This window comes from Primulina eburnea, chromosome 8 (genome assembly GCF_022965805.1).
Source record: "Primulina eburnea isolate SZY01 chromosome 8, ASM2296580v1, whole genome shotgun sequence".
Classification (NCBI taxonomy): domain Eukaryota; kingdom Viridiplantae; phylum Streptophyta; class Magnoliopsida; order Lamiales; family Gesneriaceae; genus Primulina; species Primulina eburnea.
Genome location: NC_133108.1, coordinates 38,022,103 through 38,049,936, shown reverse-complemented (window position 1 = coordinate 38,049,936; position 27,834 = coordinate 38,022,103). Strand labels below are relative to the sequence as shown.

The 27,834-nt window shown below is 34.3% G+C and overlaps 1 protein-coding gene across 8 annotated transcripts; it reads right to left on the bottom strand.

The window, feature by feature from the left end:
* Window positions 1–229: 229 nt before the first annotated feature.
* LOC140839570 (protein PHOTOPERIOD-INDEPENDENT EARLY FLOWERING 1-like) lies at window positions 230–15,783 on the bottom strand. Of its 8 annotated transcripts, XM_073206376.1 has the most exons (23): window positions 15,529–15,777; window positions 15,383–15,448; window positions 13,896–13,989; window positions 13,696–13,788; window positions 12,814–12,894; window positions 12,613–12,720; window positions 12,376–12,456; window positions 12,199–12,287; window positions 11,862–12,001; window positions 11,716–11,777; window positions 11,023–11,158; window positions 10,026–10,094; window positions 9,877–9,947; window positions 9,656–9,790; window positions 8,919–8,969; window positions 8,516–8,584; window positions 8,302–8,364; window positions 5,149–8,230; window positions 4,886–4,950; window positions 4,650–4,720; window positions 3,266–4,013; window positions 1,543–2,057; window positions 230–1,180 (listed from the first exon to the last, which is right to left on the bottom strand). In XM_073206376.1, exons 4-23 carry the CDS (start codon window positions 13,753–13,755, stop codon window positions 760–762), a joined length of 6,117 nt encoding a protein of 2,038 aa, XP_073062477.1. In that variant the 5' UTR covers window positions 13,756–13,788; window positions 13,896–13,989; window positions 15,383–15,448; window positions 15,529–15,777; the 3' UTR covers window positions 230–759. The 8 variants fall into 8 exon arrangements, with proteins under 8 accessions (XP_073062477.1, XP_073062475.1, XP_073062474.1 ...); XM_073206374.1 differs by having other exon boundaries at window positions 13,896–14,014; window positions 15,383–15,777; XM_073206373.1 differs by having other exon boundaries at window positions 15,383–15,777.
* Between the last annotated feature and the right edge of the window lie 12,051 nt (window positions 15,784–27,834).

Sequence of the window (27,834 nt, the reverse complement as noted above, 5' to 3'; positions counted from 1 at the left end):
AAATACTTCTTTACTTGATTTATGTTCATATCTATGAGCTTCATGTTTACATACATACAGCACAGGTAATTTGACTCAATGCGTGAAAAAATATTTAAAAAAAAGAACGAAATCTTATTTTATGTTGATTTTTTCCCGAAGCATCTTGGGATATTCGTTTTTAACCTGATAAGAAAATTTTTCTTTCTTTTGATTAATGAGTTGGTATACATTATAAGGACCCTGAAAATAAATGAATAGCCGATTGCAAATATCATATATATACTTGGGAAGATGGAAATAATTTTCTGCTCGCAGATAGATAATGTGCTAGCCTAGCCCCCCAAGCATTCAATAATGAAAAATTTAATAGAAATGTGCCCCAAAATGGCAAAGCACCCTTCCACCACCTGCAAGAATATTAGACCTAAAACCTACCTGTGATCGCATATTATATCCCCCCCCCCCCCCCCCCCCCCCCAGTATATTTTATATATATCCTCCGGAGCAACCCTGCTCTCTCGCCGTTCAAAAAAGCAAACGTCCCTGGTGAAAAAACCACTTGGAGGTTGGAACAAAACAGCCACTGATCCACATCAAATGAGGCCATTTTGGCAATTAAATCTCCGACAGCACAGCGCAATCCTCCCCAGCCTCGGGTAATGAATACTTTCATTGGCAGGGAGTGGCGGGAGCATCTCCATCATGAGATTGAGCCCTTCCAATAAAACAAAGCTACTCCATGACCAGGACTGGCTTCTGGTTTTGCATCATCGAATCTTATCCAATATCAGTAAATTCAGGTAATATTGACCAATCATCCAGTTCAGATATCAAATCTGGCCAAATTTGGAGTGAATCTATTCCCAAGGTGCAACCCAAAGAAGCAATTTCACTATCCGTACCAAGCAGATATTTATTATCACATTCAAGTCCACCATCATCATGGAAACAAGATGGCAAATCATCAAAATTCGTACCAGAGTCACTGACTGTCAATGGCAGAGGCTGGAATACTTGATTGGCAGTAAGACAGTGCAAATCAGCACTCTCAATACCAGTTTTTTTTAACTTCGATTTAGAAGGCTTGACCGACTCGGAAACAAGGAGACGTTGTGGAGTCCAAAACCCAGAGTCACCAATCGTAAATTCTAGCAAATCCTCACCAAATAACCCTTCAACACGATGGGACAGGAGATTTCTGCAAATACGAAAATAGCAACATGCAGTAATATGCTAATAGGAGTAATGAGTATTTACAAGTGGAAATCTGATGGCAGATCAAAACTATTTGTGAAGCAAATAGACGGTATATCTCCCAATTTTATAATCCTCCTCGTGAAGAACATACAAAATCTTGGCCACAAACTTAAGTAGAAAGGGTTTTAAGGTAGAGTTGAAGTGGTAGGATGGAGGTGCCAGATAGTCAGCCTAAACAAAGGATCAATTGTTCATATACGAGACAATGATGACTTGACAAGAGGTTGACTTATTTGAATTTACCCTGACCAATTTCCATAAAAGATTGCACAAATCTAAAATTAAATATGTAGGAGGTCATACCTGAATTGATTTTCAACCAGGCTCCAGGAAGATTTGAAATTACAATTTTCACTAGCAAGCATCTTCAAGGATGGGGGAGGGTCTGGGCCAAGAATGGAAAGATCAACAATTGAGGGAAGGGAAGTTATTTCATCCCTCTCTTCTTGAAGTGCAAGAGTAATATCCAATCGCTCTTTTGCAGCCAAAAGCTTATTGCTTTGGTTGACGATGGTTGATCGTTCATTAGTTTGATGACTGCAGTCACCATCTAGGGCGGCTGCAACTAAGACCCCACACTGATATAAATTTGTAAATTCCAGCATTTCTGATGATTTCCTCAAGGGATTCTGATGGTTGAACCTAGTACCGAACTGTGGAGAAGAATAAAAGCCATTTTGAGTAGATAAAGAGCCTTTCTTAAGGCTGGGGTGTGATAACCTCCAAGCAGCAGAAACCGCAGCGTAAAAATGCTTATGTAGAAGTGGTTCATTATCTGGTAGTTCAGAAGCAACGCTAAGCAACACCCGCATATTATCCTAATGCAGGAAACACTGCATGAATGAATTGAAATGTACAAAATTGCCGAGCTAATATAACTGCTAATCAAGCCACAGAATAAAAGAAACACGTGTAGAATGTTGAGAAAAACAGAAGAAAATGGGAGCAGAAAATCAGGGCTACTTGAAGCAAGCATGCTCAAATAAATTGCAGAAGGTACAATCAGTGAAATGAAAACAATTTTTAAAACCAAAAAAGGTTTATCCTGCAAAGGAAATTATTTGCAATTACATAAAGCTAACAAAAAGAGTATCAATCCTATGATAGCTCGCATATGTACAACTACTTCTACTTGATGTCATTGGTTTTTAACAAGATACAGTAGCAAGTAACTCTAATACTCCACAAATTTGGAGATTAGGGATGTCCAATCCAGTCACACCCTTCTTTTTTTGGTATGAACACCAGAGAAGTGGGGAGGGATTAGGCCAGAATCCTACAGGTACACATTGATTACAAACTCAGAAGGAAACATCAGCGGGAAGTAATGTGAAGAAAGAAAGGAAATACTACATTCTGGAACATACAGGGCAGACTAAACATAACTTATATAAAACCAAAAGATCAAGTTTATCAGTTCACCAATGACAAATTTAAGAAGGATGAAGTGAAGTCGAACTCCAAGACACCTGGTGACCAAGAGTGCTGCATTCACTAGGAATCTGCGGCCAAAATTGCTTCTCTTTTATAGAGATTACATGAACATTCATAATGATTACAAATTTCTTGGTCCAAATAGTATACCAGATCTGCCAAAGCCCAAATTCTTATTTTTAAAGAGGCATTAGCAGTTTGAGCTTCTCGTTACATCCATATTCAATTTAATCCAGGTCACTCCTTTGGTTATTCTATTAAGGGTTTCTTTTTATTAGGAAGCCCCGGTAAACATCTTTTAGTTATTTAAATTTTACTGGAATCAAATGATATCCAGGGCAAACTATAATCTAGGTACAGTGCAGACACCTATGCAGCTTATTTACCATTTTACCTCAAATAGTTTAAGCGGATAAAGCATGTTTTTTCTTCATTCTAATTTTACTAGGTTTAGCTATATCATTAACCGACAAATTCGAAATAGTTGTTTTTATGATTAAATGATTTAAATTCTTAAAACTAGACATTGCAGTTTGTCTAAGTATGTCTTCAATTCAGCAGCTCAAGGAACAATTGCTTCCAGCAAACATACCTCGGTTACTCTAAGAAGAGCCTTCCCACAACCAATACTAACCGCTTTGTCAGTATTGGTAGCATCACCAACAGACAAAACGTATCTTTGAATTAGTTCCCTAAATCTCTCACAGCAATGGACAGGATGGCGAAATCTGCCACGATATGATCCGCCAGCAGTCATTCCATACAATATTTCACAAGCCAAGTTCCAATTTGGGCCATACTCATGAACCGCAGCACATAATACAGCATCTTCACGTGTTGACCAAAGGTCAGGTGAAGGAAAATCCTTAGACCAAATGTTCCCTTTCTTCTTTAACTTTTCTGACTTTATGATGAAAACCCGTTTCAGAGGCATAACAGAAATAGATAGTTTCCCCCGAGTTTTGCCCCTACTTAATTGCTTAGTCTCAAGATCAACTACACAATTATCCAAAATTTTCAAATCCTTATGATTGTTATAGTACTTGCTAGAAGATTTGGAATAAAGAAGCATGTCTTCTTTTTTAGACTTCTTTTTGCTCATCAGCTCGTCATCATCTGATGCAGGTTTACGCTTCTTCTCACGGGTTGAGCTTGGAGATAAAGCATCAGATGACGTGATCATCTCATCATAAATCAAATCATCATATATGGGCATTGGTTCAGTGGATGACTCTGCCTTGACAGATACAGGTTTAGAAACTAGAGCCCCTTTCTTCAAAGATTTGAACTTGGCCTTTTTGTTATTTTTCTTCGACTTGGGTTTAGGAGCTACGTCATTTCTGCTTTGAGAAAAAGAATAGTTGATGCAAAAACAGCAATATATAGATTGTATGAATCAAAATTACTAGGAGATAATATCTTAAATAATAATTTGCTCCAATGAGAAAAACTAAATTTCTACATGTCAACAAAGTAACATGCATGCAATATCTCATCCTAGTATGACTAAATGTAACCATTTTCATGTAGGTAATCTAGGAAGCAAGATCCTAAATCAAACTGAGATGTATTATATTGATGTAAATGTTATTCACAGTACACAAAATTTCAATCTACAACGAGAACCCCAGTAGGATGTCTAGTAAATCTACCACAAAATCAACATTATTACAAGCCAGATTAGAAAATGCATTGACTGGAAAATTTCAGGATGTTATTAACTGTCAAGATAACCTGTTCCATATTTTAAACTTCTAATTCTCCATAATCAAATTATTATGCAGAAGATTCAACCCAAATAATTCAATGCAATTTTTATTTCATGCATTGACCTAGAAAAGTATCTTGATATGCAAAATAGCAGGCACCACGAGAAGAAATTTACCAGCCAAACATATCCACAAGTCAAATCGCATTAACTATGTCAAGTACGTTGCTCTGAAAAATAAAAAATGCGTTGTAGAAAGGCTACTTACCTGAAAGAATCTGAAATTCTATATTCTAAAGCATCCTTCTCCTTGGCTTCCCGTTCTAGATCTTCCATTAACTATGAAACATAATTAATACCAGATCACATCAGTAAAACGGCAATAAAGAAATGCAAAGCTGGGGATGTCTCTCTCATTCAAACAAGAGGGTCACCAAAACAGATACATGGTCCAACGAAAACAATAATCATTTTCTTTATCAAAGTTTAAAGTTCATGCCAAACCTGATGTTGAGCTAGAGCTTCAACTTGTTGCCTGTATACTTCTGTTGCAAAATCAGTATCCCATCCTGAAAAAAAAGATGATAAAAAATATTACGTTATTTGAGTATAACTCTTGAAAAAACAGATTTTAAATAAAATGTTAAATAATAACAATTATTCGCTTAAATGCATACAAGTACTACACTAAGCACTCAACGCATTCAACTAAAGAAGATTAGATGTTTGCAACAAAACATGAAAAACCAAATCAAGGGCGTTCATACTTTCATAGACTAAAGGCTCTTCATCATCATCAATCTCGGCTTCCATATCATCCTTTAACTTTTCAATGCGCTCCAACTCCCATTCAGTTTCCTCAATCTGAATATGTGATTCCACTGCTGCTTTATCTATAATTGGGTCCCATAATTCTAGAAAACGTACAGCATACCGGTCAATTGGGCGCAGCTGATCCTCAAAAGATAGGATTGCTTGCCCTGCTGCAGCAGCAGCTGCAGCCATCTGTTTGACGTCACCCAACATATCAACATCATCTTCTTCACCAGTTAAAACAAGAGGCCTCTCCTCGAGTGGATGGCTTCTAATAATGAAACCTTCATCTGATTTTGTGTTAAACTCAGCATGCTCAGCAGTATCATCTGGCTTTATGTCATCTTCATAAACTAGTTCATCGTCTTCCGGTTTTCCAATGGTTTCCTCTGTGAATTCTTGATTATCCACAGCCTCTTCCTCTTCAACTTTCTTCAATGCCATATAGTCAGCCTCATCTTCAACATTTTTTAAAGCAGCCTCCAGATCAACACTAGATAAATTGATCTCTCCACCATTATTGACAATCTTATCTGTTTGTGCATCTTCTATTGGAATTGTTTGGTTGCCTGAAAACAATTCCATTGGGTCTAGTTTCTTGAAAAATTCAGTGTTATAGCTTCCACCTTGTATAACCAAATTGTCAAGAGCACGCTTTTGATTAGCCTTTTTCAGAATGTTCTCTTCAATGGTGCTCTCACTGATTAGCCTATAGATGTGGACTTCACGTGTCTGCCCTATCCTGTGACATCTATCTTGGGCTTGTTGATCCATTGCTGGATTCCAGTCACTGTCATAAAAGATAACAGTATCTGCCCCAACTAGATTAATGCCAACACCACCACTGCGCGTCGACAGAATGAAAAGAAAAATCTTTGTGTTTGTGTTAAACCGATGCATAAGTGTTTGCCTCTCTTCAGGCGGAGTGGAACCATCAAGACGCATGTAAGTGTAACCATACAAGTTAATGAAGGCCTCCAAAATGTCAAGCATCTTTGTCATTTGGGTGAATATCAGCGCACGGTGACCCTCTGATTTCAATTTTCTGAGGAGCACTGCAAGCTCCTGCAGCTTACCACAGTCGAACTGAATAAGTCTCCTATCAGGAAAATAGACTTGCCTTCTAACTATGGCAGGTCGAAATGGGGTCAGAAGCGGGAAAAGACCTTCAGAACATTTATCCTTGTAATTTTGCTTTATAAACACAGTTGATCCACCATTACTGCACCAGCAAATGGGGGGAGGGGCACGGGCAGCAGGTATTGCAAACATGAAACTTTCAATTTGATCAACCATCTTTGTAAATCTTTCAGCTGGAGAAAGAACCATGTCAGCCACTCTGGATGAATATAGACAAGACAAAGGATTGTATTTCTGACTATGAATATCACGGACTGGGTGCTTCACAGTAACAAGCTCTCGTAAGTCAGTGGCATATATTGGTTTTTTCTTGCACCTCAAAGCATTCCACCATGCTACAGATGCTATTCTCTCATTTAGTTCTCGCAATCTTTCATTCAAGAGTGCATTTTGGATCTCCATAAAAAAATTTGTTGCAGTTATCTTTTTTTTTTGGTTAGCTAAGCTTGACGTTCCTTCCAAAATGTTTGCACGGCGCTCAATTAAACTTGAAGGAGTAGCAATAGCTTGAATTTCTTCGCCCTCCCAAGAAGTCATGATGAAATCCAAATGTGTGAAAACAAAACCCAAGCCTCGGAGATCAACATGTGACCATGCAAAAGTTGTGAGAATTGAGCAAACCGAAGAACTCAGTTGCATATCAATACCACTCATATCAAATGAACTAATAATGGGACGGCCTTCAAACAAATCAGGATGATTGCAGACTTTACGAAGTTGCATAATAATACTTATCATTCCAAAAAAATTAGAACTAGATAGAGTTTCTTGCGTTTCAGAGCTAGCTATGAAATCCTCGTATAAATTACGCTGTCTTCGCGAAAGCCTACAACTAATTACATGTTCATGTTTCATCGGAAGCTGCTTCTCGACATCCCTTTTCAATCGACGAAGAATAAAAGGACGGAGAACATTATGCAGCCGATCCACTACTTCTTTATTTACCTTCTCTTGTCCCTCTACCATCCCAGATATAGGATTACTGAACCAGTCCTTAAATTCTTGGTGAGACTGAAAAATATGTGGCATCAAGAAATGCATAAGAGACCAGAGTTCCATTAGATCATTCTGTAATGGTGTACCTGTTAAAAGAATACGCCTTTTTGAGTTAAAATTAAGAAGTGTTTGCCACCTTTGTGACTTCCAATTCTTTATCAAATGAGCTTCATCCAGAATAAGGTATTTCCATTTCTTCCTCTTGAAAATTTTCGAGTCCTGTATGACAAGCCTGTAAGTGGTTATGCAAACATGAAAATAATTAGGTTTCATCCATCCTTGTCTCTTAATTCTCCGCTCTTTAGCACTTCCAAAGTACGTCAATATTTTGAAAGCAGGACACCATTTAAGAAACTCTGTTTCCCAATTGAGCATGACACTTGTAGGGACAACAATAAGATGTGGGCCCCATATTCCTTTTTCACAAGCTAAGTGAGCAAGCAATGCTATTGTCATAATTGTCTTCCCCAAACCCATCTCATCGGCAAGAATTCCATTCAATCTCTTTTCATACATGGTCACAAGCCAATCCAAGCCAATATGTTGATACTCCCTCAATGGATACTTGACAAGGAAAGGAAACTTCGTACGCACTTTTGTTGTTGAGAATGTGTTACCCGTCGGTTGTGCTGACCTGGCTGCCGCTGCTGCATCTGCAATTATATCTTCACTTTGAATATCCTCTCCAGATTTTCCCATAAGTTCAGCCTCGTCATCTTGCCGACGAGGGCATATCTCACGCTCCAAGCCAGTAGATTCATCACCAGTTTGCTTAAGTTCAGAGCATCCATGTGCTGATGAATCCAGAAACTCCTCGGAACCAAAAGCATGTGAGGACTCAGAGTCAACTCCTGCATCTTCATCAGAGTCAACTCCTACATCTTCACCAGAGTTACAACCCTGAATGGAAACAGGAGAATCAATATCTCGTGTGCACAATTAGAGAAAAACAGAAGCCCGGATCAACGAACCTTTTTATACATTGCAATCAGCTCCTCCACAGGAACTTCACTTTCCTTATACAGAAGTGCAATCTGGAAATGTGTGATTATTCCATAAATCAAATAAAGATAGTGCAGCACATGTATGTGCAATTATAATTACCCAAACTTTAACGCTATAAATAAAATAGTATCAAAAGTAGGGAGCATAGAGGCTCCAGATACATGATTTCATGGTTTTCACCTCGTTTCCAGTATTGTCTGATTCTGCATTTGCTAATTCTTCCTCCTCCAAGAGAGTTGTTTCATCATCCTGAAAGTCGAGGTAGGCATCAATAGAAAAGAGAGAACATTTTAATCACAATTTTGAAACATTCCAGGCTACTCCGAAATAAAGTGCCAACTTCTTTCAAGTAATGGCAAGGGTACTTCTTGAAAAGGAATACTTGGAGCTAGAGAAGGAATGGAGAAACAATAGTCGGTAAATGTGTTTGATGGCTAAAGAATAGTATGGCTCAGGTTCAGATCTCGCTTACAGGATCGTCATTTAGCAACATAAAAATTCTAGATATCATTGCATAAGAAATGGAAGTGCTTGGACATGCAACAGATGAAACCTTTAACCATCATTAAGATAATATACATACCATGTCGTTCTCCTTTTCTTCTCCGGATGAAAGTACAAAATCATCGTCATCCTATTAAAAAAATTGAAGTAAATAATCATGGGAATGTACCAAAAATAAAAATTTATAGTCACATAAGTAGATGAGAACATTAAACAGCTATGCATGGCCACACGCTATATACAAATCTCAAAGGGTGATTCCAGTATGAGATATATAAGCAAAATAACTGCGTAACAAGATTCAATAAAACAAAACAACACTGCCACTCTAAGGCAAGGGGCAACATTCCAAATCAAGCAACAATTTTTAGATTTTTTCAGGTCGACCTTACAACACTTGTGGTGCTAATTAAAACTACTTGAGATATGACATCTTAAAGCCAATCATGTTCTAATGGCCAATGGTCGGACAAATCAGCTATGAGCATTAAAGATGATAAGAACAAATCCCCAATATTAACCACAAAAAACATTCTCAAGCACATTTGTTAAAAGTGAACCAGGTGTGTGCCAAAACGAAGCACTTCAATGAACCACAGGCCATAAAAGCTCAGGAAGTGCTTTTAAGCATGCATGAGTCAAAATCCCTAAGTAAGAGAACTTCAAACATCTTTTTTCATGGGAATTCTTTTGAAAATCTAGATTCTAGAGAATTATAACTCATCACGCCTCATGATTTGTACGGATCACACCAGGGTGCCTTTGTGCGCTTATTTAAGGTTAACATAAATGCGACTTCCCAGTACATATTCTTACATGCTCATCATTAAAATTCTGCAACAGGGGCTTTTTCTCTGACTCGAGAAGTTTCTTCAAAGAATTTCTCCTTTTGTATGTCTCGACCTCTGAATAATAGTTTTCGGACATAGACAAGACACCGTTACTTTTGACCTGCATAAGTCGATCAAGGAGTGTTAGGCTAAGTATTGGGCTCACATGACAATTTGTGACGGAATACATAAACACATACAACTTACACAACGACAACCATGCCTCACTGGCGAGCCAGTTCTCTCTAACTCAGCGTCACATTCCATATCTTCTTTACCTGATTAAAATTGGACAAAACATGAGATAACTGAACAAGAATGTAAATACATAGCAAACAGCAACTAAACATGCATACTGTTGAAATTGCTCATATCGGTCGCTCCAGGTGCATTATCAATCTTGTCAGGACTCTTTTCTTGGCTAGCTGAGAAACAATCAAATGAATAATCAACAACCATACAAACATAGCAGATAGAGAAACAATCAATATATACATCCACATCCAAATTTCAGCAGGCTTACGAAACCGTGGCAACAAATATTAATTTTAGACTTTTTTACTGGTACATAGATGAAATACACATTATGAGAGGACAAGGATCTATCCTCTCTAATCAAACAAATGAGAGGGCAAGGACATTTTCTGTAGTCTCCTGGAAGAAAATAGGACACCTATATCGCCGACCTTGTTCACATTGTGTGTTAGAAATATGCATGACAACTGGTTTACAACAAGATAGGACAAGGACTCATCTTCTCTTATAGTAAAAAGGGAAAGGACTTTCCATGTAATCCCCTGAAAAAAAATAGGACATCATCATTTCAACCTCGTCCACTTTGGTGTGCTATAAATGTGCATGGCATGGTTTACAACAAGAGAAATAAGAAGCACTATCAGTGGGCTCCTCTAATATAGCATTCCTGCACCAAATGATGCAAATCTGACAATTTTGTAAAACACAATTAAGGGGGAGACTCCGATTTAAAGCAAAAAGAACTTATCAATCCATTCATATGTGTATCTTGTATAAGAATCAAGGCAATCACGCCATTTCGAGTAAAGTGTTCTTCATGACCTTAAACTGATTTATTCCCACATATTTGAAGGCAAACACAAGTTCCTTTCTTAAAAGACACGGCCACCCCACTCATCCCTAAGAACTAGAAGATACATAACCAAACAATATTTATCAATCATCATTATCAGCAATCATCATCGTCAATTAATAAAAATGAGAGCTTGGATATCTATTTCTATAGCTAAGAATGACAGCAATTCATTTTATGGACTATTGCACGTAAAAATTCATAGGGCCATAGATTTGCAACAATGACCAAAAAACATGTGGCACCTTCTTGAGCAGTATAACGTTTGAGTATCTCTTCAAGAGGCAGATCAATTTCACTTCTCAAAGCTGCCAGCTCTTCTTCCCTCTCTTCGTTGGTGATCAGAGCTTCGTCTTCCTCAATAGTATGTTCGTCATCTACCTAAAGTCGAAAGGGAACTTATGCAAGTAAAAATAAAATCCTAAACAAACAAGGTTTCATCACAAAATCAAGGTATTAGATGAGGTAACAATATGCAGTTTGTCACAAATACACTCCGAACACAAAATCATCCATTTAAGACACACAGCATTACATGGTCAAGATGGTGCATATTAGCCTGTAATGAAATTCACATGCAACAGAAGCCATAAATGCAGCATGGTCACAACAATAAAACCAATACAAGAAAATACTGAACTATGGTGCACATGATACCCAGTGAGAAGTATCCCAAATTCACTCAAGTTGAAGCCTAGGTGCATTTTTTCCTAAGCATTGAAACTGAAAAGGAAAAAAGCAAGAGACCAGCTAACTGCTGATCTGAGTACCATAGAAACTAGAATAAATCAAGAGGAAAACTTAATTCAAGTGAAAAAAATGCACAGAGGATGGATGCCACAATTTTCAGGGAACTATAATCCCAGAGTACCACATGGACAAGAATTCAAAGCACATATACTTTAAGAAAGTTAACTTAAAAAAGCAGTACAACTTACTGATTCATCTTCAGACAGTACGTCATAGTCCTCATCTAAACCAGGGGCATTTGACTGGGATCCTAGCATTATCAGTTTGATTGAGAAACAGACGCGATTACATAAACATAAAAAGAAATATCAACTGACCAAAAGTCACCACTCACCAGCATCTGATTCAGATTTTGTTCTATCAATATCATCTCCTTTCCGTGGTATATCTGGTTTCTCTCGAACAGTACAAAGGTGAGGTGGTTTGCAAGGAGTTGGCGAGTTCACAAGGTTCTCTGCTAGCATCGTCGAGTACCTAAACAATTTGCATGGTATTGTAGTCATTTCAGATGTCAATTAACAAGGGTGAACTTAGTATTTAAGCAGGAAAAATAATCAATGTGAATCTGCATATACCAGCTCTTTCTAAAGACAGGAATATGTGGCAAATTTTAGATACACGAGATAGCTTCACAAGGAAGACACCAAAATGTTGTCAGAAGCATACTTTACCTCTCTGTTTGCCCTAGAAGAAACTCAAGCTGCTTATCAAGAGCTTTTTTCTTCTTCTCATCTAGCTCTAGCTGATGCTTGTACGCCACCTGAATCAACCATAATAAGAAGAATCTCCCATTACTGGAGCGTGATACCCAAAGAAAATGTAATAATGTACAAGAAATAATGACTTGCCAGCTTCTCTATTTTTATCCAGAATTTCTTAACATCCTTCGAAATATTCAGCGCTACTTTTCTCAACCTCTGTTCCTCTTCCTGAACGAGTTTATAACTTGGCATCACAAAATATTGCACGATGGCAAAATTAAAGATAGTGTCACCATCAGTAAATTAATGCAAAACTAAATCGATGTCCAAGCATAAGACATTGAAGCGGTATAATAACTTTACAAACAATGTATAAAACTAGACCTTAACTCTCTTCTCCCCTCTTGTCGCATGATCCAGAATTCCCTTGCTGGCTTTCATTGCAACTTTCTTTGCCTGAGCAAGTTTCCATTTCCTCTCTGACTCAAAGTCCTGGAGCACCATGACCATTAGCATAAAAAGCTCTAAACATTCAAAACCATGACACCAGATAAGTGTAAGGTTAAATAACACACACTTGGTTACCTTTGATAACCAGATCATCTCTTCCAAGACATGATCCCAATGAGTTTTAGGGCGTTTTGGTTCTTTTGGGGCTTCAAGCGCCTACAATAAAAACAGTCAAAATTTGTAAAATCAGACCATTACCAGGATCATCTATTTCCTATTCTCTACCAGCTGCTGCTTCATACAAAACGAAAATTCATGCCTTTTCGCTTTATCTCCACAGCAGATGTGTTCAGCATATACCGTTCGCATGATGTTCAAATACACAGGGTCGAGAGTCTCGAGATACAGTTTATACAAAATGCAATAGAGTGGAAGATTATAAAATTGTGGAAGGTTTTTTTAATTTAAAATTCACAATTTAGCTCTGATTTATGCAAATAAAAGTTAGACAGGGAAACTATTACATAGTTAACAAGAATTGTTAAACGCAAAGACCAATCAACTAGCTTGGTGGTACAGTAGTTGGCTTCTAATGAGTCTCATGACTTCATCACAGGTTTAAAGTTTGAACCATTTCAAGCACACAATTGTTAAAAAAAAGAATAATTGAATGCATCACAGATACAAACAAAGGCACTACTAAATGCGTGAAGCTATACATATTAATAAAAATTAAAAAGTATCTCTACAATTAAACTCAAAGCATGTGAAATCAAACCCATGATACTTCAATTACATTTAATCTCAAAGACAAGACTTCCATCCCCAAATTTTCAATCAGCGTGGATTTTGAACAACAAAAAACACCAAGATCTAGTTTCTTAAAAATATTCACTAATGGCATAGGTTGAGAAATAAAAGAACTTATATGCTACCATAGCCCAAGTCGAAGTTTCAATATCTTATGCTGGTTGATTAATGTAGTAAATACATAAAAAGAAAACTGAGCGCTGTCACCTTCTGTCGTCGAGCCCGCGACTCATGGTCAAGTTTAGACCTTGGACCTTTGGAGGCCATAATTAGCTCACAATGCTGATCCCATAATAAAAACTATAAAAGAAGGGAAAAACAATATAAAGTCATAAATAAATGTTAAATTGCCCGTATTTATATTCCGAGTGTCAATCAATGTGAATATTAATACAAATAGAACTTACAGCTGCTAGAAAAAGTAGCACTGATTGTTACAAAGTACCAACTTGTTTTCATATGAAGAGATATTCAAAAGCGAGTCACTAAGTTCCATCCGACCTAATGGAAGAGAACGCAAACAAACCTTTTCATTAGCAAGTCACAACCATTCACATGAAACGTGAATTTTATTTTGTTCCCATAAACAACACAACTCTCTAAATCATCATGCTTGATCCAGTGCAAGCAATTTTTTTATTATCAGGTATAACATCAAATCTAAAGAATAGAGATGCAACCGTGTGCAAAGCAGTGCTCCACAATTATATACATCCATAAAACGTTCTAGATTAAGAACTCAATCCCATTGTCAGAAATTCACGATGATATTTCAAAATGGTTTGGTGGCTACTTGTAAACTCAATCTCAGCAGACTTATTGAAAAGTCACCAGCCAAAGACTTTAACAGACATGATAATGAGACTACCTCTATATCATGAAAAACTATCAGTGAAATTTGAACCTTTACCTAGGGTATAGTCCACATTACCAAATGAGAAATTTAACACCTAGCCACAGAGCCAAGGCAAGATTGCCTTGCCCCCCAGACAATTAGATCCAATCGGATATGCTCGCATCAAATTAACCAAAGTTCCCGTTGAGAAGTTACCATCGTAGCCTAAAATTAAAATCCATAAATTATATGAACCTCATCACATTCGCAATAATATCCACCAAAACTCCCTCATAATATGTCTTGTTCATGTTTTATCCAATAAATTTCCGGCCTCATAGGTGCAAAGACGAAGTTATGCTGTCTCACTTCTAGATTTCTTAACTCTTCCCTAAATCTATAGAAATTTACAGTCCCCCGAAATTAAATGAAGCTAATCTGTATAAATAGCACACTTGGATGCATGTGAACATGTACTGATGCAGCATTTGGTTGTTTTGATCAAAAAAGAAACCAAACAACAAAGGTAATACAAGAAATACACAAGATGTATCTTTTCCAAGGTACTCGAGTAAAATGGGAAAATTAGAATTACAGTAAGCTCTTATTTTTATCATCATATTAATGTCGCTAATTAACTCGACCCCTCTCCAAAAAATAAAATGAGGTAATCAAGCCCACTGGGCATTACAACGCAATAGGAAGGATTACCAGACATGTTTAGGTTCTTTTCCCAGCAAAAAAAGAAGACTCCAAAAACATCCTCACGTTAAATGCAAAATTCTTAACTTGATGCAAGCATTTCAATAATGAAACATAAACAACAATTCTACATGTGAGCACCCTTGACTTTTGATAACACACCAAAACAAAAGAAAAACCAGAATAGGCATTAAAACTCAAACAGAGAACCATAAATCTTCGTGTTTGTCATCAAAATAAAATCACACATCAAAACAAAAACCAAGAACCACAAAGCTACTGTCACATACGCAAAAAAAAAAACGCATTTACTTGCAAGAACGTAAGTAAAGAATAAAATACTCCGACAAAACTCACCTGTCGAGTTCTTTCACGTGAACCCCCGGAAAAACAAAGCAAACACCATGAACTCCGGGTTCTCCACTGTATAAAATGAACAAACACTTCGCACAAACAGGAACCGAAAGATCTAGAGCGTGAAAGACGGTAGAAAAAGGACTCGCCGGGATCGTTTTATAGTTTCCACATGCAAAGCCAGAAAGCGCTCGGGTTTAAGCACCGGCGAGCTCCGACGAGTCTCAGATCCAAAAAAATACGTATACGACTGAGTATATATCGATCTGCCTCCGTAAATCCGATAAAGCAAATTATTTTTTATATTTAAATATTAGAGAAAATGGGTTTTTTGCTCTTTTTATTGCGATTTACTTATTTATAATAAGAATGAGTTGAAAGGAAGAGTTTAGTTTAGAACTGTTGCGCGGTGGTGATATGTAGGCGGTAGGTTTAACATGTGAATGCCGGATTGATGGATGGGCCGAATGGACGGCTGAGATCGGTTGATTTAGAAGTACAGTAAAATGCGACTTTCTTTACTTTTTTGCAAACCTTCAAAAATGGTTTGCGGACAAGAGGTAAACAATGCAACATATTTTTTTTATCTCACTATTAGTAAAATAAAAGTTATTGTAAAAAATAAAAATCTCATTTATATGAACTACTATTTTTAGGCAAAAATTGTGTGAGACGCTCAGGGTCATATTGTGAACATCTCTTATTGGTCTCATGAAAAGTATTAAATCTAGATTATATTTTTATGTGAATATGGTAGGGTTGAACCCGTCTCACGGATTATGATCCTGAGACGGTCTACACTCATTTTATAAAAGTTTGTCTACTCAATTGTGTGTTCTTCTTCACACATTTAGAGACTTATTTATAAAATTTATTTGGAAATAATTCAAAAATAAATACATTATCACACGCTAATTTTCAATATTTACAACTCGTATTTTCAACATTCAATAATTTCAACTCTTTATTTTCAACACTCCCCCTTGTGATGATGATCATGATACAATGATTGTCTTCTTTACGTGTTTTATACTGCCTCGTTAAAAACTTTATTAAGAAAAACCTATATGGATAAAAAACCATTGTAAGATAAAAAGAGTACAGTCACGTAAACTCCCACTCATGTTAACACGAACGATTCTTCACAAATTTCGTAGATTGCTGTAATGCTCGAGATTTTATCCTGTTAATCTGAGATTGTTGATTTATGATTTGATGTGATTAGAAGGATCATTCGAGACACGATTTGGAATAGCATGAGAAGATTTGATGTGCGAGGACATAAGGTCTCGTGCATATGCACGCCATGACCCGCGCATATGCGCGAGATGGGCAGAGAATCTCGCGCATATGCGCGAAGAGAGAGCGCGCATATGCGCGAGCTGTGCAGGAATACAAGTGCCGAGACAGTAGGTCTCGCGCATATGCGTCGAGGAGGGTCGCGCATATGCGTGAGACGTGTAGCATGAAGAAGTGAGCCACGTTTCTCCACCATGCAATATATATGTATACACTTCATTTCTTCAGAAAGAAACAGCAAGAAACGAGAGAAAGGCGAGGGAAAAGCTTCAAGTTTCGTTACTAGGTTAGAATTTGATTTGCGAAAGATCCGTCTGTCCGATTTTGAATCCGAGTTAGTACCGTAGTCCTCTCGACGAGAACTTCACACGGACGTAAGTTTTCTTATGTTTTGATACGATTTGAAAATATGATATTAAAGGAATCAGATATGATTAGTATATGGTGTTCTTGATATATTAGACATCGTATAATCGAAACCGGATTGAAGAACGGATACCGTATGAAATTTTTATGATTTTTCAGATTTGATTTGATTGAGATTATACATATTTGGTATCAGATTGTGTTTGTTGATTGATTATGAGTTATTCGGATTGGTATATACTGATTTTGTACTTGTATTACAGGTATTTCAAGATTACGATGTTATGCCGTCGAAATAGAATTAGATTGAGTTTGATTATATCTGGTATTGATTGGGATATACGTTGATATAGTATTCCTCGAATATGTCATTCCAGATTGATATCGAAGGCTTCGAAGACAGATCAGAGCCGAACCATAACGAAAGAAAGGTATAAATCAATGTTAACCGGGAGATACAATTCGAGTTAGAGTTGACTTGAGTTTCCCTAAACCAAATACTTGTTTGTTATTGTTTTAATACATTTGTATTATTTGAATGTATATGCTTATTCTATTGACTTATAGAATAGCAGAGAATAGAAGATAGATGTCGAGAACGAGTCATTGGCATAGGTGCCAAGTCTTGGGCAGAGGTACCTAGACATTGGATGTTTTGTTATATCGATGTTGCTTAGGAGTAGATCGACTTCTATTGCAGATATTCGATGTGATATACCAACGTTCGGGAACGGGGATCCCTAGACTAGACTAGATCAGAGTCAAGTCAGAGTTATGAGTTTAATTCACAGTTTTATATCATTTCATGTTTTTAGATTTGATACATGTGATTGATAACTGTTATATGCTATTGTATGGGTTTATGTGATTGCATGTTTACGTTGTTTATACTGGGAATATTATTCTCACCGGAGTTATCCGGGTTTTGTTGTGTTTGTATGTGTGTATGACAACAGGTGGGACATGATCAGGGTCAAGACGAGGATGATAGATCAAAATTAGCGTGGAGGTCCGGACCCAGAAGTAGAATATGTTTCAGCACTTGATGTATAGTGATTGAACCCTAGTTTGACGTTAATGTAATTGTACAAGACTTGTACTTTTATGTTGATGTTTATATCAGACTGATTCTATTATATTCCGCATTTGCATTTAAAAAAAAAATTAGACTTAGTTTATGTATTTGATCCAATTATTCCCAAAAATGATTAAGAAATGAATTAGCGACCGGGTTCCCACAATTGCGCATCTCAATGTTGTATATATGCTTTTTGAATATTGTCGTATGAAGTGTCTTTGTGAAGAGATCTAGATGAGTTTTTACTTGATTGAATGTAGCAAATATATATATATCTTTATTCTTCTCAAGCTCTTGGTGAATGCGAAGAACTTAAGGGGAATATGTTTAGTACTATCGCTTTTTATATATACATCTTTCATTTCAGCAACACATGCAGTATTATATTCATATAGTATTATAGGCTTCTTGACGAATGATAATCTGCATGAGATTTGGATATGTTCGCTAATTGATTTTAGTCATACACATTCACGACTTGCTTCATGCAGTTCAATAATCTCGGCATGATTTGATGAAGTTGTTAAGAGTGTTTATTTATGTGAATGCCAAGAAATTGCAGTGCCTCCACGAATAAATACATATCCGGTTTGGGAACGTGTCTTGTGTGTATTAGATAAATACCCAACATCAGCATAACCAATTATGCTTTGATTGGTATCTTTTGAATACAAAATTCTTGAGTCTGTCGTTCCTCGTAGATAACAGAATATATGTTTAATTATGTTCCAATGTCTTTTTGTTGGATACTAGCTAAATCTTGCCAATAAATTTACAGCAAAAGATATCAGATCTTGTGCAATTTGCAAGATACATAAGAGCACCAATAGCACTTAGATATGGTACTTCTGGACCAATAATAACTTCATCATCTTCACATGGACATAATGGATCCTTTCTATGCTTATCGATCTAACAACCATTGGAGTACTTAAAGGATTTGATTTATCCATATTAAAATGTTTAAGAATCTTTTGTGTGTAATTTGACTGGTGAACAAATATTCCACATTTTTTTGTTCAATTTGCAAACCAGACAATAATTTGTTTTTCCAAAATCTTTCATTTCAAATTCTTTTTTCAAGTACAATATAACTTCTTGAATTTCCTTATTCGTTCCAATGATGTTTAAATCATCAATATATACTAGCAATAACTACGCATCCGGATGTTGTTTTCTTAGTGAAAACATAATGGCATATTGAATTGTTTGCATATCTCTTTTTCATTAAGTGTTCATTTAGCCAATTATACCACATTCGGCCGGATGCTTTAACCCATATAATGATGCTTTAACCCATATATTACTATCGAGTGATCCGTATAAGTAAATTGTGACAACATTCATAAGACGCATTTCTAAATTTTCAGATACCGCCAAACTAATCAAATACTAAAACGTAATTGCATCCATAACATGATAATACATTTCTTCACTATCAATTCCATACATTTGAGAAAAATCTTGTATAACAAGTCGAACTTTATATCTTACTATTTCATTTTTCTCATTTCTCTTTCGAATAAAGACCCATTTGTACACAAAAGGTTTTACACCTTCAGGTGTAAGGACAATAGGCCCAAAAACGTTACGTTTATTCAGCGATTCCAATTCAACCTGAATGACATCTTTCCATTTTATCTAGTCCTGTCAATTTTTACATTCACCAAAAAAATTTTGGTCCATGATCTCCATTGTCATTTATGATGTCAAATGTCACATTGTAAGAAAATATCTCATTAATTTCTTTTATACCTTTTCGGTTCCATATTTTTCCAATATTAATATAATTGATAGAGATTTCACGATTCCCAACAGTTTGTGGTTCTGATGGAAAATTTTCATCATCATTTACTTTTTTCGTAATATCATTCTCTATTTTGTGATTATCGTGTTTTTCTATGCTTTTTTTTCGAGGATTTTTATCCTTGGAACCGATTGGCCTTCTACGTTTCAATCGTTTTATGACATCATGAGTGTCTTCAATTTGTTTCTTTAGAATTTCAATTTGAGTAGGGGTATTTACAGCATATATATATGATTTAGTTACCCTTTTGTGTCTGCAAATGCATCAGATATTTGATTTTATATTCTTTGAAAGTGCACAATTTGTTGTACATCTTTTTCACATTGTTTAGTTATTGGATCCAGATGTAACAACTGATGTTTTATACCATGTAATTTCCTTTTCAATATGTTTCTTTTCCCCCTCTAACATTGGAAAGATTTCCTCATTAAAATGACAATCAGCAAAACGTGTTGTAAACACGTCGCTTATCTGAGGCTCAAGATATCAAATGATTGATGGACTATCATAACCGATATAAATTCTGATCTTTCTTTGAGGTCCCATTTTTGTTTGTTGAAGCGGTTCAATAGGCACATATACCATACATCCAAAAATTCTCAAATGAGAAATGTCTGGTTCTTTATCAAAGTCAAGCTATAATGGGGAGTATTTGTGATATGCACTTGGTCTGATGCGAATTAATACAGCGGCATGTAAAATTGCATGTCCCTATATAGAAACAGAAAGTTTTGTTTTCGTAATCATTTATCTAGTAATCAGTTGTAGACGTTTAATCAATGATTCAACTAATTCATTTTGTATATGTACATGAGCAACATAATGTTAAACAATGATTCGCATTGACCTATAATAATCATTGAAAGTCAGGGAAGTACATTCACCATCATTATCAAGTCTAATTTTCTTGATTGTATGATCAGGAAATTGATTCTGTAATTTTATTATTTGAGCAATTAATCTTGCAAATGACACATTCGGAGTTGATAATAAAAATATATGTGACAATCTGTTAGAGACATTGATCAATACCATTAAATATCTCAATGATCAAAATGATGGATGAATTGGCCCACAAATATCATCCTGAATACGTTCAAGAAACATGGGTAATTCAATTTGAATTTTAGCTAGTGGTGATCTTATAATAAGTTTTCCAAGAGAACATGCTTTGCATTGAAACTTGTTATTTTGAAAGATCTTATGGTCTTTCAGGGGATGACCATGTGTATTTTTTATAATTCTTCGCATCATTGTTGAACCAGGATGTCCTAATTGATTATGCCAATGGATTAATATTGAAGAATTATCAACTAACATGTTTAATTCGATTGGACTTATATGTATATAATGCAATCCAGTAGGGAGCATTAGTAGTTTTTCAACTAAATATTTCTTTCCTAATTTATATGTGATAAGACACATATATTTCTCATGTCCTTCATTTATTGTCTGAGTATCATACCCATAGGAATATATGTCATTAAAGCTCAACAAATTTCTTTTCGATTGTGGTGAATACAAAACATCATTTATCAGAAATTTTGTACCATTAGGTAACAAAAAATGTGCTTTACCACAACCTTTTATCAAGTCTACATGACCTGATATTTTATTCACCATTGTTTTTGTTGATTTTAGTTCCAAGATATATCTTTCATCTCGGAGAATAGTGTGCGTTGTACCACTATCAGGTATGCAAACTTTCATGTGATTAGTTTCTTGTTTAGCTTTTATCATAGCATTTTTCATATTTGAACTTCAAAACAAATATGCAATGAAAAAAATTACTGTTGCGTTTTTTTCGCTCGCAAGCGCACTGTTGTCAAGTTTTAATATATGTAAGTAAAGTATCGTTCCCACGAGGAGTGTGTATGCAAAAAGATATCAGTGCTTGTAATTAAAATAGTCACGACTTTATTTAGAAAAATTAATAGAGGTTTGGTTTGTTTAAAACAATTTAATTGCAAATAAATAATTAATCTAATCATCGAATGGAGAAATATCAACGAGAGAAAAGATTTCACTAAGTTTCTACAATAACTATTCCCGTTTGAATTTATACTCATGAATTCCTATTATTTAATGGCCAAGAACATTTAATTGTTTTATTCCTCCTTTCCCAAGTGACGAATAAATTTTATCATTCAAATTTCGATCCAAACATTTCTAATAAGAATCTAAATTCAATTGATATATGCAAACGGTATTCTTACCTAGGCCTCGCTAAAGTTATATGCCTTCCAAACTATATAAACATTCAACGATGTGTATCTAATGATCTATAATTATAGTCCTTCTCCCGAGTTGTAGAATTAATCAAGCAACACACAATTTATGGCCAATAAATTACAATCGTATAAAAACAAAGAAAAACAATTAAACCAAACAGAATTCAATGATAAAACAACAACGTCAATCATCGTATAGACAAAGTTACGTCATCCTCTAGAATAGAAAATTAGTTTATAACGAAATTCAAGCAAAAACAAGACATGTTCAAAGTTTTAGACATCGCAACACAAGAAAATATAAAAACAAAAGGATAGATGACCAATCTGAAGTGTCGTCTCTGTCCCCAGATTCATCGTTCTTCGTATTTGCGATCGATCTTCGCATTTCGGATCTTCGTCTCGTGTTCGATATTGCTTTCTCGTCCCTTTTTCCTCCTTAGAACGGCTCTCCTCTTCTGAAACTTCGTGTCTTCTTTTATTTCCGCGTCCAGGCCGTAAGTTGAAAGTCCAATTGCTTGTTTCGCCGCCATTAGCGCATCGACGCTGGGTGTGCAACGCCTAGGCTTTTGTTCTTCGGCAGTGAGTCGTCGCGGCGCTGCCCTAGCCGCTTGTCTTTCGAACAAATGAGCGTTGTAGCGCTACCTTGTGGCTCTGCGGCTCTCGCCTATCGCAGTTCACAATTAAAACATGCTCCTAATCACCATCATCCGTCCAAAAAATGATTGATTTCCTGCACGACATAAAAACAATAAAAACCAAGCATAATTTTGTTCGAAACTAATATAATTCAAATGGATTAACATATAAATTAAGTGCAATTCTTGCACTTATCAATTACATGACGATATATATGTAATAAAATACAAATCATAATTATACAATAAAACATTAGCATATAAGCACATTAAAAATAAAATATTTTACATTTTTATTACATCAATATATTGATCATTTTCAGAAAAATCATTTATAAATTTTCAGCATCAAAATGAGTTGAATCACTCGAACGGTCATTGTGTTCATTGAAGTTGGTCTCTTTTTCTTTCCCCTTTATCGATTCTTTATAGAGCTTACAAAGGTGCTCGGGGGCTTGACAAATACGAGACCAATGTTCTAGAGTGCCGCATCTAAAACAAGAACTTTCAAATCGTTTTGAGTGATTTTCATTGACATTCATGTTCTCATGATGTATTTTTAGTTGGTGGTTCGTGACGCTCTTTTGAGATGAAATATAGAAGTAATTATCTCGATTGTTTTCAAAACCACAGCCGCAACCACGACAACTTCCACGTCCACGTCTACATCCACGACCACGACCGACCAAAACCAAAACCTTTTCTCTGAATTTGATTTTGGTTTCCAAGATTAAATTCATTTTTACTTACAACATTTACTTCCGGAAATTTTGTTGATCCAGTGGGCCGAGACTGATGATTTCTCATTAACAGCTCGTTGTTCTTTTCTGCCACAAGAAGACGTGAGCTACGTTCAGAATATCTCTCAAATCCACGCACTCTATATTATTGTTGTAGAGTTATATTTGATGCTTGAAAAGTGGAAAATGTTTTTCAAGCATTTCCAATTCTGTAACCTCATGTCCACAAAATTTTAATTGCGAGATTTCGTCAAATTGTAATCATTGACTTTCTTAAAATTTTGGAATATTAACGTATTTCATTCATCACGGGTGGTCGAAGAATAAATTCATTTATATGTTCAAATCTTTCTTTTAATCATTTCCATAAAGCCATGATATCTTTTTCAATGAGATATTCACATTTTAATCTTTCATCAAGATGTCGACGCAAAAATATTATAACTTTTTATTTTTCTTGTGATGATGATATACCATTTTCTTTAATGTCTCACTTAGAGCTAATGACTCAAGATGCATTTCTACATCGACAGTCCACGACATATAATTTTTCCCCGTAATGTCGAGTGCAACAAATTTGAGCTTTGCCAAATTTGACATGATGGTACTAGAAAAATAACGATGCATTTTATTAGTTAAGTTCTAAATCTATTAATATATCAATAAAAAGTAACAGATAAATTATAAGTACAAGCATTAATAAAAATAAAGAAAAGAATTAATGCGTTGTAGTTTTCTTCCAAAACCATATGTATATTGTATATCTTGAATTGTCTTCTTAAAAATTCAAATAAGAGATCAGAAAAAAATTAAAAGAGGTAGATTCAAAAGAATTTCAAATGGACATTAAATTACTCTCAATAAACATGCATATTACCCTCAATAATCATAAATGTTTGACACACAATGCATGCAATTCAAGATTTCCATAATTTGAAAGAGTTAATGTATGATATAATTATGTCAAAAGCATCCAATGTATAATTTTTGTCCTTTAGAATGTCTTATTTGAATTTAAAATTATAAATAATGCAATATTGTATATTATATTAGAAACCAATTTTATTCTATTTATCTTACTAAATTTATCTACTTCAAAATTAAATTCTGAAATGACTCCTCTTTTCAGCATCATATATGGGTTGAATCCTTCCAAGATGTGATGTTCGTTTAAATTTAGATTTGTTCGTTGTTATGAATTGTCTGCATATGGAAACAATGAGAACAACAAGACACTTTGAAATCTGTCTTTCATGATCGAGAAGTAAAAAATATTATTCATCTATTTGTACAAATTTTAATTATTACGTAGTACTAATGTGATAATTTTCTTCTATATTACAAAGTTCACGGATACATGATAGTATAAAATTTATCGTAATGGAAATAATTAAACCAATTCTAAAGAAAGTAAGCATCATATTAGAAGACATCTTATAATATTTATTGACATTGTTTTGGAATACACATAATAAATGTTAATTAAATAACTTTTCTGATTTATACATGATTTACTTATGATATTATGTTTTATTTTTCTTTCGGAATAATAAGTTGTTGTGTATATTATGAAAAGATTTTTTAAATAAAATCACAACTCATTTGGATAAAAATATTGAGGAAACAATTATTGTTATCATTCAAATGTGTCAAACACGTGTCATGTCACAAAATTGTTTGTGAATGTGGATTTAGACGAAATTACTGAATTTTTAAAAAGTATTTCTCATTAATTTTATTGAATGTGATTTAAAAATATTTTTTTATAACATGTTAAAAAATAATAATATATAGCTTCTCGAAAATTAAAGAATTAAATATGTATTAAGGTTGATAGCCGACATCAATACACTAAACACAATGAGCATCATGTCATTGCTTAGGCTAACACAATCTAAAATTTTGAGATATGATCATGATTATTAGCCAAAAAAAATTAATCGACATGCGTTGTATTTAAGAATTTTTTAAAAATTAGCGAAAATAGTTTTTATTTTTATTTTTTATAATTATATTATTTTTTTCAATTTAAATATCTATTCATTTTCACTAATTTTTAATAATATCATCTCGTGTATCGCACGGGTTAAATACTAGTATATTAAACTATAAACTTTATAAAATTTGGTCTACTCAATTGTGTGTTCTTTTTCACAAAGTGAGAGATCTATTTATAGAATTTCTTTGGAAATAATCCAAAAATAAATACATTATTACATACATTATCACACAATAATTTTCAATATTTACAACTCTTATTTTCAACATTCAATAATTTCAACTCTTTATTTTCAACAAATATCAAATTATTATTTTTCATCTCCATATTTATTTAATAATTTGTTATATCATATTCAAATCAAAATCAATGACAATAAAAATACCTATATAGTACATTAGATAATTTTAGGCAAATTTTGGGCCTTTTAGGCCATCTCCAACGCTGCACCATTTTGGTGCAAAACACCAAAATGATGCAGCATTTCTTGCTCCAACGGGGGCTGCGCTATTTTGGTCCTCTGCCCCAAATTTGGCGCAGAGGCTCTGGCGCAGAGGAGAGCCTCTGCGCCAATTTGGCGCAGAGGATTGTTTCTTTTTTTTTTTTTTTTGATTTTTTTAATTGTATTTATTATAAATATTTATATTAAAAATTATAAATATTATTTAAATAATAGTATAATATTTATTTTATAATTTTAATAATTAAATATTTAGTATATAAATTTAAAATTAATAATTGTTGATTTTTAAAATATTTATTTATGTTAATTATTGTTAATTAAAGACTAATTTGATTTAATGGTTTATAATACATATAATTATAAATACAAATGTTTAATTAAATTATAAACTTAAATATTATATTTATGTTTATTAATAATAAAATCTTAGTCATAATTATAAATATATTAAATGAAATATAATAATTAATATATGTAAAATAAAAAGAATATTTCGAGAATATTCTTTTGATGTAAGATTTGAAGTAAATGGATTGGAGATGAATGCTATATTTGGTGCAAAAACTGCACTATTTTAGTGCAGAAACTGCGCTATGTAAGATCAGCCAGCTTCAGCGATCGATCTTTTAACAACGCCAACAGACATCATTTTTCTAAGAATCGAAATGATGTACAACCACCCAAATCTAAACATCATCTAATCGGGTCTTAGACCACTCTGCTTTGAACTCGAATTGGACCGTATCAATGTCCCAAAGGTTGTGATTTTATTGTAAACACGTAGAAATGAAGTCATAATTATGTTAGTTTTATGTTGATTGGGGTTGGGTTGATTATGCCTTCACGGTTTGAAATAATTTTACAATGGTGAATTAAATTAAATGGAATGGAAGTCCGTTTTTGGAGAAACATGAGGTGATATGATAGTTTGGAAATAATTAATTGATTAATTAAGCTATTTCTTCACGGTTCGAAATAATTTTACAATGTAAAGATACTTTTGAAATCGTTATTTAGTTTGGAGAAGTTGAAGCCTGTCAATGCTGATAGATTATAAAGATCATGTAAAAATCTAAAAAATAAAAATAATAAGCATAGGAATAATTAATATTAATAATTAATATTAATGGTTTATTATCTATACTTCTATACTATTTTATTAAGTTTGAGATACTTAGGAGTAACTAACTTTGGTGTCATAGTCTGTTTAATAATTATATATATTAATAAAATGTTAAAATTTAATGCTAGTTATATGTAGTTCAGAGGATAGAATCATTGTTTCTTGAGGTTTAGGTTAATGTTATATACACATTATATTAATACATATATTCTTTCACAATCATTTTAATATTGACACTCATTATTTGTGAGTCGTGTTATCCACTAATTCATCTTTATTCTTATTTTACATTAAAAAAATATAATTTCAAATTTAGTTACACAATTTAAATTATTATTATTATTTAATATAAATAATAATATTTTTAAAAAACATATTTATAACGTAAAATTATTTTATTTTATGATTATAATTTATTTAAAATTAAAATTTTATTATAAATTTGAAATGAATAGTACAACATATAATAATAAATCACAATTGCATAAAATTAAAAAAACATATAAATTAAACGTGAAGAGAAGTTATAAAATACTAATTGAAGAATTGTTATTATCTTGTGATCAAATATGTTTAACTAAGTCGGTACGAAGTTGGTGATGCACATGATTGTCACGTAATTTAGAATTTGTTTAAAGATAATCATGAATCTTCAGTTTGAGCTCTGGACAGGTTGTGCGGGTTCGTCACTTTCATCATTGTACCAATTTG